At 37.6% G+C, this 11,471-nt stretch overlaps 1 protein-coding gene across 2 annotated transcripts in view; it reads left to right on the plus strand.

Moving 5' to 3' along the window:
• Positions 1-11,471, plus strand: part of scara5 (scavenger receptor class A member 5) — an 84,933-nt gene that overhangs the window by 44,643 nt on the left and 28,819 nt on the right. For both annotated transcript variants that reach the window (XM_015371769.1, XM_015371770.1), the window contains exons 4-8: positions 374-573; positions 2,028-2,206; positions 2,284-2,410; positions 2,504-2,672; positions 8,040-8,120. In XM_015371769.1, coding sequence (XP_015227255.1) covers positions 374-573; positions 2,028-2,206; positions 2,284-2,410; positions 2,504-2,672; positions 8,040-8,120 — 756 coding nt within the window. The remainder of the gene's footprint in view (positions 1-373; positions 574-2,027; positions 2,207-2,283; positions 2,411-2,503; positions 2,673-8,039; positions 8,121-11,471) is intronic.

The raw sequence follows: 11,471 nt of genomic DNA on the forward strand, positions 1-11,471 counted from the left end.
ATACGAAACTGCAAAAAGATGAAAAATTAGGATAAATCAAAGAAAAATATAAAATTAAGAAAAAATGTGTATCAGTTCTTGCAAACTATTTGGTTTTGGAGGCACAGTTTGACCAGATGCTTGAAGCCAAACCAAACATTAACCAAAGTGAAGATAAAATATAATCATTATAATAAAAATGAAAACAATGCATCATAGCAGGAGCAAACAACTAAAATCAACCCAGGCAATTAAACTGACATCTGCTCAACATTACTGCGCTGGCTCACTCCACACTCTCAGTTGTTATTGATACTAAATGAAACATGATTTGGGGAATTTTGCTGTTACTCAAAATGGACCAGTCACTCATCTTTTTTCTGTCTCTCCCCAGTTTCCCGATCCCAGGTGTCTTCACAGCGCCAGGAGGTGCTGACTGAGAATGTGACTCGGATGTCAGAGCACTCTAACGTGCTCCAGCAGACCCTGGGTGAGGGATCCACTCAGGCTGACCTCCTGGAAAACATCTGGAAACTGGAAAACATGTTTCAGAACCACAGCAACTGGCTGCAGAAGTTGGAGATCCTCATCAAGGTAACATATAGCATCAGAAACCTTTGTATTTTACCATGTTCTCTCTTATAAGCTTTTAGCATAGGCCGAGAAGATGGTTACACAAGTGAAAAGGATTGAGTTCTAGGTGTATCCAGTTTGATCAGCAATGTACTTGTTTCGAGCAGGATGTTTGCACCCCTTCAACATTCAACATTTATATTAACAAATGAACACTGATGAGCTATTGCTAAATTAAGATTTAGGGAACTGTGCAAAATTTTAGGGTCATTCCACATTTTTACGTATTTTGCTTCCAAGCATCCAGATTTCTTTTTTATACTCTCTTAAACGGGTTATAATGATCTGTGCGTTTTCTGAGCTTTATGAAAGTCATTCAAGATTTATATCTCCCTTTGCATTCAATTTCCGTTGCTAAATCTATAAAAGTGCTAACATGGTAACTTGTTGGTATTTAACACCAGCAATATAGAGCTTTTGGGATGGCTTTTGTATCGTCTCATCTGCGTGATTTTACTGATTAAATTGATCAGCAGTTAAAGCAAAATTGGCACCACTTTACTTAGTTTATTAGGCCCACCAATTATTGTTTTGTTTTCCTTTTGTCAATTTTTCTATTATTTCATGCCTGCGATAAACAATATTATGTTTTGCTAGGGTCAGAAATAAGGACTGGATAAAAAAATATGTGCAAAAGTAGCCAAGTTTCTCCAGAAAACTTTCAAAGAGCATCAGAAAGCCAAATGTACTGATTAAAATTTGAAAGATTCTGATTCAAATTGTCAAAACAAAGGAGAAATGTTTACATACATTGCTGCATTTGTGTTTATCTAAGCAAAAATTGTTTAAAGAATGGATTTGCATTGCTTTCTAGAACTTTCCTCAGTCACTTCACAGAGGAATGCAGCTTGGGAATTTTCCTCTTTTATACCTTTTATAGCTTTATCAGCAAAAACCTGGAATTTTGTCTCACTCTTGTATTTCATGAGTGGTCTGCTCTAGAGACCGTTATGCAGAGCAGATCCTTTATGGTGTAATGAAAAAAAGCTTTGCTGTGTTTAAAGCAGTTAAACAGTTTATTTTAAAATGAAGCCTACGCTTGGAATCAAATTCAAATTTTAATGAAATGCAGGTTTATTAGATTCAGCAGGTCTGATAAAGAGTTGATTTGATTTAACTGGTTGGATGGTTTAGAGTAAAAAATAAACTCGGGTGTTACTTGGTTCAATAGTAGGTGATTACATTTTAAATTTTGTTGTTTTTTTTCTCCTTTATTTTATAACTTGTGTTTCTCCATACAAACATCCATACATTTCTCTGGCATTTCATAAATTTCTTTTAAGTGTTTTTTTCCAAGTTCCTACTTAAAGCCTAACATCTGTAGGAACATCTTCCATTGTGAAAAATTCTATTGAACGTTGTCATAAAAAATCTTGTTTTAACCTTGAGAATCAGCTAAATCCTCTCCCCTAAAGGGTCTGGAGGTGGAGCTGAGCAACATCCAGGCTAACTCCCTTCAGTCAGAAGGCTACTTGGTACAGTTGGACGACAGGTTGTCCTCATTCAGCACCTCCGCTGGCAGGAACCTGACAGGTTTAAGTATGGACGTGGCCCGAACCTCCAGGTGGCTTCATGACCATGACGTTCTTCTGAGGTAGAATGTTATATTACAGCTCGAAAAAGGTAAAATCTTAAACAATGCAATCCTAGTAATTCCTGGTTGTATTTCAGGGAGACAGCAGGTCATTTGAATGGGCTCAGAGAGAAATTAGATGAAGTCAACTGGACTGTTGGAGCTGTTAATCACACCTTCACCAATGACATCAACATACATCACCTTAAAATACATGACTTACAGGTTTGAGCTTCACCAGTTCTTAGACAACATGACAGTGGATAAAACTGCTGATGATAACTTTAACATCCTCCATTTTGCACTCTATCTGTTTAGATACAGATCATCAACATAACAGAGGACACCAGCAGTTTATGGGGAAAACACATCCACACAGAGGCCCAGCTGAGGAGCGAGATGGAGATCCTGAGCACAATAACGGAGGACCTCCGTCTGAGGGACTGGGAGCAATCCATGACCCTGAAGAACCTCACGATGCTGGAAGGTAAATAGGATGACATAAACATTGGTTAAGACTACAGGTTTTATCCTGTTTAGAATATAAGATGAAGCAGTAAGAGTAAATTAAACAGAATATTGACATGGTATAAAAATAGCAAGTTGTTCTAAAGTTGGAAGCAAAACACCCTTACGTTATCGAGAAGTATGAAACCTTGAGCTCATTAGAGGGCTTTGCTTTATTTTCAGTCTGTTTGTTGAGCACCATAGAAACTGGAGTTTAAGTCCTGTTAAAGAAGTCTGTTTATGACATAAGAGCAAAGAGCATAACAGCATTACATCTCCAACAGCAATAGAGATGTTAAAACATACGTCAAGTATATCTTAGTCACCAAGGAGCAGAAAAAAACGTTACAATTAAAGTATATTTAAAGCACAGAAGCTGGCACATAGGTTGTTCTGCCATCTTAATTCATTTCAGTTACATAGATGGACTGTTCTAGGATGCGTGATGTTTAATAAAGAATACAGTTAACAGGGTGCAATAGCAGAATATACACAGTCTTTAAAAGTAGCAGGTGATCTGAAATGCTGTCAGCTCCTCAGCTCTTCTTAGCGGTTGTATTTTATGCTCTGAAAACTAAGATGACCACAGGAGAAGGTTGATTTTATTGCTGGTCAATAGTTTCTGTATTAACTCAGCAATATGATTTGGATGGATTTCCTCTAGCAAAACAGAGAAACATTTTTCAAACAGAATTTCTTGATATTTCAAAGAGCTTATGGGTCCCAAGGTTCAGAGTGCCTTTGGAAGGGCAGTTAGGCCAAAGACTTCTATTCATAATCCCACACACTTAAGGTTTGACACTTACAATAGAGTAGGAAGGAGAAAATCTTACAAGTACTTACTAAATAGTATGAAACAGAAAAACTGTCTAAAAGTTAAGCAGAGGTTAAAATACACATATCTGAAAGAAAACAAATACTGTACCATTAATAATAATAAAAGGGCACATTCTGGCAAAAATGAAAACTGTAAAAGAAAATTCGTAGAAGGGTTGAAAAATTGTGCAATAAGCTGGATCATAGGAAAAAAAGAACTTTATAAGACATGATAGTAGAAAAAAACAATTTCATAACAGGTAAAAAATACTGCATCTGTGATCATTAACATATGTGGTAATGAACATCAGTAAGATGCTTATTAAGCGAACCAGAAACAGTGCAAATAACTCTTTATCAGACCAACAACCTTTACAACCAGTAGCAGGGTTGTAAAAATGCATTAGGCCTCATGGGAGCGGCGCAGATTATTAAGTCTAACAGCTGGAAAAAAGGATCTGTGAAAGGGCTCCTTTATGCATCTAAGATATGGGTGCTCTCCAGCTCTTTAAGAACTTCATGCATGGGATGGGAGAGATTGTACACCATTTGTGTTTTTTGTTTTATGTCCTTCTGTCTCGTACCACCTGCCCTATGTCCAATGGACATGCTGAGACACAGCTGCCTTCCTAATGAGCTTATTCAACAGCTTCCTCTCAGCTGCAGATAAGCTGCTGCTTCAATAAACCATGTCATAATAAAAGTTGGCTGATGCAAGCAAAGAAGGTCTTTATTAAGTTCCCTGTGCACTCTAGGAGTTAAATCATTTGGCAGATTTAAATTATGACCCTTTTAGACATTATCTGTCAGTGGTGACATATTTCTCCTCATCCATACAACTTTATCCAAGGTCAGTATTTTGTTTGGGGCACCAGAAAGTTGGTTTTCCTAAATACCTTACAACTTAATTAAGCAGTCTTTAAGACTTCTACATATGTGCCTCCCCCTATTGTTAATAAATATGTGAGAGGAAGTGTATTGAAACAACTATCACCAGCAAAACTCCTATGTAATCAGTTATGCAGAGATTTGCATGCTGTGTGAGACACAGGCTCATTCTGAGACTTCCCAGACTTTTATCTTAGCAAATCAGCTGAGTAAATTGCATTTGTGCCCTCACAGGAAGCCCTTTCTCTAAATAATCCTGCAAACCTCAGGCCTGCTTTTAATGTTTAAAAGGAATATACATCTTAGCTTTTAGATGAACTCTAAAACATCAAGTCTTCTCTATGATAAATATCAGTCTAAAGTACTTAAAGTGTTTGATGTGTGCTGCTGTTTAATGTAACATTTAAAAAAGTTAGACATCCATTGTTAGAACATGATAATGTCAGCTCTTAGTTTAATGGCTCTCTATGGAAAGGACCTCAGTGCTGGAGGAAGGATCTTTTCCAACAGCTCCTCTGAGCCATATTTGGAGTCTGACTGACTGCAAGTGATGCTGGCATGCAACTTCACTTTACATTTTGGGATTATAACGCTGGAGTTTTAAGCAACTCTCTGTGTTTCCCTTCCAATCTGCTCAAACATGATTACTCCAGATGCAGTGCATTTCCCACTGCCAGTGTAAAAAAAGTGGTTCTTTGGCTTGTTAAAATTAAAAGGTATGCCATGATGTAATGCTGGCAGGGGACACTGTCCAAAGAACCAACTTGTACCTCAGAAGTTTGGGACCGCCCTACATATTGTTAGGATGGCATTTCTCCTCAGCCTGCAAACAATTGTGGATTAAATTCAGAGCTATACCCAGAACGAAAACTCTAATCAGCTTTGTTATTAGTCTTAGCTCTGGCTACATTTAGCTGTGATTACTGTAAGTCTGCGTCACCTATGCCAAAAAAGTACTACATCTGTTTATTCTCCTTTCCCCTTTACTCTCTACATGCCTGCTTTGGTTCTGTTGTTGCTTTTTTTTATCAAGCTGCTTCACTTTTTTCTGACTCATTTACTGCCACAGGTTATGTGTCATGATACAAAGCTGCAAGACATTCCCTCAAGTTGTTTGTTTTGACTGCCACAGAATCTTACCAAAAAGTCTCAAGATATTCAAGTCATCTTTAGTGTCTCATTCATGTGTTTTGTTTTTTTTGTCATATTTGAACATTGGTTTTACTTGCATACATTGTTGTAAAAAGCAAACCGAACTGTTTATCACTTAGGTTAAACTTTCATCTTGCCACTGTTCCATAATACTTACATTTGTGGAGCACAACCAATAGTTGCATCCCTTGTCTGAGCTGTAAGACCCTGTAGCTTCTCCAGAGTTACTGTGATATTCTGGGATGTTTCTATAAATTATGTTATTCTTGCCTAGTCTGTTAGTGTATGTGGATGGAGATGTCCTGGGACTGTAGGTTTGTGGACATACATTTCCATCTTTGAATCAGAGATTAAATGATGCTCTTAAATAATGTTGGAGCTTCAGATATTACAATACAGTCTCACTCCCAACTAGTCACAGATACTGACAGTATTAGACGCATTGAGGGTACCCCTCTCATCATTTTCTGACACGCAAGGTTCATGATAGGTTGTGGTGAAAACTTGCAGGAATATTCCCTTTTCTTGTCTGTGTCCTCCCAGTTGTTAAATAATATGAAAATGCAGTGGTATACACTGTCATATTTGTGTGGCTTCCTGCCAGTCTCAGGGACCTGTTCATGTTAGTAACATGTGTACAGTTACAACGTTGCTCAAGACAGCTGCTGGAAGGTCTGTATTTGAAACCAATGCAGGTCTTGAAACATGCAAATAACAGGTCTAAAGGATGATAACTAACTGCACAAAAACAAGTCTTGAATTTCTGAGTATTCCCCTAAGCTGTGCTGTGGTTGTTAAACATGTGGTTTTAATTGTGGCCAGACTTTTTTGCTTGTTCTCTGGGTATTTGGCTCCTCTCCTCTCCAAGTCTCTCAACAAATGCTTGGCTGAATCTGTAGGCCAGTGTGACTTTCACTTAGCAGCAATGTTTCTCTGCTTGTTATTACAGCTATAAATAAATGCAATGATCTATAGAGTTTAACTATATGAATTAAATTATGGTCAGTACCTATGAAAGGTTTGGGGCCTTAGTGTGTCCAGATGGCTTGGGTTAGAAGCTTTCTGTTATGTTCTATACTTATCATTGTAATTTAATTGGCCTGACGAGTTCTCCAGGGTGTACCTTGCATGTCACCCAATAACTGTTGGAGACAGGGGTTGCATGGTGATGCTTTGAGGCAAAAAGATCTTGAGTTTGAACCCCAGATTGTCTTTTTTACATAGAGTTTAGACCTTTTGCCCATGTATGTGTGAATTACCCTCAGAAGTGTGCATCCATGTGTGTTTGGTATTTGTCACTCTGTGACTTTATGAGGAAATGGCCTCTGGTTCAGGGTGTATCCAGCTTTTTAGACAATAATTGCAGGACATAGGCACCAGACAAATGACTGCTGGACATAGGTACCAGCCCAATGATGGTAGGACATTGGTGCCAACCCAATGATGACAGTACATAGGCATCCCTTAGGCCAGAACATATTCTTCCTCTTGCTTTTGTAATAATTGAGTGTATTTTTGCTAGATTTGTCTCTTTTAACAGTTTTTCTTGATAAGAAAATTTATTCATCTTGACAGCCTATACCATTCTCTAGACTTAAACCATACAGGACATTGTTGATGCGTGTTCTACACATGTATCATTTACTGTTTTTCGGTTCAATTAGAATATTTTCTAAGCCAGGCTTTAATTTAGGCTACCCAATAAGCCTGGAACTCAACACTACTCCAGACATCTTGAATTGAAAAAGCTTTCTGGATGGGAAGCGAAACATCTTCAAACTTGGTAAACAAGTCCAGTGGTTGGTTTTTTTTTTTAAGTTTTTTGAAATGACAATGACCTGGATGACTGAGAAACTTCACCAGCACATGCTACACATCTAGTACAACATAAATTATTAAAATTACTTTGTTGTTGCTGTAGGCCTTTAGGCAGCCTTCCAGGTTTGTCATCTCTGTGGTGACCAGTATTGCCAATGCCATAGAATGTCATTTTTTGTATCCTTCTCATGATAAACCCTTTTTGATGATTAAATTACTCTCTGTAGACTATGGCTTACCAGGTGTGTTAAAAACAGTGTTGCTTTAACAAGAGTAATGGGCAGCTCTCATATCCTTCCAGCACCAATACTGTTATTTCATATCTCTAAGCAGCTATCTTGTACACAAAGGAAATGTGAAAGAGCTTTCCTCAGCTAGCTGAATGACAGTGATTGCTACAAAGGTGGCTAGCGATCAGGGCTGCTTAACTCAATTCAACCGGAGAAAATGTGCATAACTTTTGACACTTTCTCTGGTATCTAATAGATTTATTCAGACATCACAGATAGTATGGTTTAAATGCTTTCTAAAACATTGGTATAGTGTCATATCACTAACTGGTACTTGCCCTGACCATAAATGTAACTGCTGAGTCTCTGTTAGGCACCACATCTGTACATTGTATAAACTATTGATAGAGTACAGCTTTTTTTATATTTACTTCTCTGCGCAGGACCTCCAGGCCCTAAAGGAGAAAAGGGGGACATCGGACAAATAGGTGTCCCTGGAGTTCCTGGGCTCCCTGGCCTGCAAGGTGGGTAAAACCATACAGTACCATTGAACATATCGACTATCAAGGTATGTTAGTTTAAATTGGTTGAACTGAACTCTGTCTCTGGTGTTAGGCTCTAGGAAGCATATTGTCCCCAGAGACTGCCTCCTCTATAGCTTTAGATTACATGCGTGCTGTTTACAACTGCTGGTTAATTACAGATACCTTAATATATTTACAAATCTTGTTTCAGATTTTTTGCTCTTAAACAACAAGACAAGTACATTTGTTGGTTGAATATACTTTTACTGCCATAACCCAGCCAAGGAAGAAATTTGTTCAAATTAAGAGAGAAGCTTTAACTGCCATTTCTACACACAAAAAATCAACATCTTTGAACATTTTTAGATGAGGCAGTCGGCCTCATCCAATCCAAACCTGAACACAATGTAATGGTCTAAATCAGGATCTAACGACTCCTATCTAAAGACTAGCCTCAATATCGAAAATAAGGTCAATTGCTCGGTGGGAAGTCAAAAAATATATATAAGAATAATTTTAGCCACAGCTTGACTTGTTGAATCCTACCAGAACAACCTGATAGAAAAATGTGCCGTTATTTATTTATTTTATTTATACATTTATGTATATGCAATGCTTTTCAGTATATTTTGCTTTAATATGTTTGCACAGTAAAGACGGTTAGGAAATGTTGTTCAAAACATCTTGCTGAATAGTTTTGAGTCATTTTAATTCACTACCCTGTAAACATTGATTACAAACAGCCTATTTTGGATTTATGAGGATATGGGGGGAGGGTAAGATTCATGACTGAATAGCAGGACTGGTGGAAATTTAAAGACCAGAGATTAGTTTCACAAGCGAATCCACCCTCCAAACACACACATTGTTTTCACTGCTGTTACTACATTGAGTTCTGTAGAGTGTGGACAGCTTAAATAGTCACCTATATATATTAAGAACGCAACTTTCCAGACTTTGGGTGTGGATTCATTTTCAGATGGGGCCAATGGGATGGATAATCCATCTTCTTCTTTATTATCCTGCTAAACATAGCATCAATCTTCATCCAAAAGGAATTTCGATATCAGAGCCATGATGCTCTTTTTTTTTTTCTTTTTGAAAGACTGACTGCATATATGCAGGTACTTGTCCTCTTGTTGCATCCCCAAACATTTCCAAGACACACTTTTATTTTTGGGGGGAATATTATCTGCTGTAACGGTTCCAGGAAATGTCTCAACAGCAAAAAGAAGAGCTTTTATTTTTTTTGTTAATACAAAACAGATTGAAGAAAATAAGAAGCTAACTTTTCATGTAAAATCAATAAAACCCGATAACTCTATCATTCTTGTCTTTATTGGAGAAGAGATCTCTGTTAAAAGTTATACAAATATATCAATACATAATAAATAAATCACACTTTTTTTTACATTAACGTTTGTTTTAAGGAAACTGGAATCCCTTAAATAAAGTTTTCCAATGTACCGATCTATAATTTCAGATACAATCAGCAATAATTAAAGCAAATTTTAATATTTGTCACTTTTCATAGTTAGAGTCTCGCTATGTTCTGACGTTTTGGACCCAAACATATCATATACTGCAGACATGCTACCCGAATCATTGGTATAAACCAGTTTTCCATTAGGTCAGAACATGTTTAATAATAGTTATTTTGAAGGGATGTTCTAAAAGGACTTTGCAGCAGTTGTTTAACATGTCTTTATGGGGTTTACTGCTACATGTACCTTTTTCTCTTTACCGTTATCTTCTATGGTCTTTGATCATTTAAGGTATTCTCTGATTGCAGAAAATCTTCCCAAACCAATACAGATTAAAAAACAAAGGATTTTATTTGTATATGTGTTTTGCTTGTGTTGCTGAATAATTATTAAAACAAACATAACAAAGAAGCTGCTGACAGAAAAAGGAAAACTTGGCAGATGCAATGGACATCAGCACAGAGATAAATAAGGGGATTCTAACAGTGTAATGTTTCACAATTTAGATAATCCATGTCTCTTCAACAAACAGATGTTGTGTTTGGAGTTGTATATTCTTGTCTAAAACACTCTGAGGATCCCTGAGGTCAGTCTTTTCTTTTTTTTTTTTTGCTTTTCTTTCTTAATGGTATGACTAAAAATTTGGTGGTTTGCAATCATCGTTTACTGTAAAACTGCTGCTGTAATTAAACATCTGCAATCAAACATAACAATGTAGAGTTGGTGGGGCGGGGCATTTCCAGGAGCACCACAAATAAACAAGCAGCAGTTGTCTTCCCTCACTCATTTTGTCAACTTTTTGTCACTAAAATTTAGAAGTTATCACAATATATTGAAGAGATGCCATTATACTGTATCATCCTGTGTTGTTCCAGATTCAGGCAGTTACTGTAAAAAATTTTGAAAGCGACTACTTGCACAAGCTAGATACCTTAGAAGTTTGTTCATCTTCCTTCTGGTGTGAGTGAGTTTCCTATCACAGAGAGGCTCTTTGCTTGTGGATGAGCAACCCATTCTGCTGCACAACTGAGAACATTCCTCAATGAAGATGACGACTGTGTACACAAGGAGGCGAACAATCATCTCTCTTTGCCCGATGATTACCCCTGATGGGATTCCAGCCAAAGACCTAAACCAGTATTATCATTCTTGTTGAAATTTGTGTTCTTGTGAATCTCTTTTAAAAATGGTAAATGGCATGTACTTATATAGCGCTTTTTCAAGGAAGCCCTTTACACTACATTCACACATTCAGGCACACACTCACACACTGATGGTGGTAAACTACATTGTAGCCACAGCTGCCCTGGGGCTCGATGACATAAACAAGGCTGCTGTTAACTGTTACCACCAGTGTCCATTTTGAATTGAAAAAGCTTCCTTGACGGGTAACGAAATGTCTTCAAACTTGGAAACAATGTCCAGTGGATTGTTTTTTTTAACGTTTTTGGTATGACTGTTGACTGAGAATATTAACCACATTGCAGTTACCTCTGTCAAACACCACATTCTGCGCTGCAGACCGTTCTTGAACCTGACAGTTTCTGCCTTGAACCGATCAGTTGAAACAAATAGTCGTCTTGACAATTGGAGATGGATTTCATCTCCCCGGTTCTCACCTGGAGTAAAGGTTTGGCTGTCAGCTCATGACATTAACCTAAAGATTTCTAGTCACAAACTCTCTCCCAGATTCATGGGTCCATTTAAAATCAAGGCAGTGCTCAGTCGCTCTTTTTTTCACCTCAAGCTGTCTGATCATTTAAAGATTCATTCTGTTTTTCACATTTCTCTGATCACGCCTGTCCTGTCTAGTTCTCTTTGCCCCCCTCCCAGTCCCCCTCCACCCCCCCGAGACATTGCTGGACAC

This window comes from Cyprinodon variegatus, unplaced genomic scaffold, assembly GCF_000732505.1.
Source record: "Cyprinodon variegatus isolate N-32 unplaced genomic scaffold, C_variegatus-1.0 Scaffold64, whole genome shotgun sequence".
Lineage (NCBI taxonomy): Eukaryota > Metazoa > Chordata > Actinopteri > Cyprinodontiformes > Cyprinodontidae > Cyprinodon > Cyprinodon variegatus.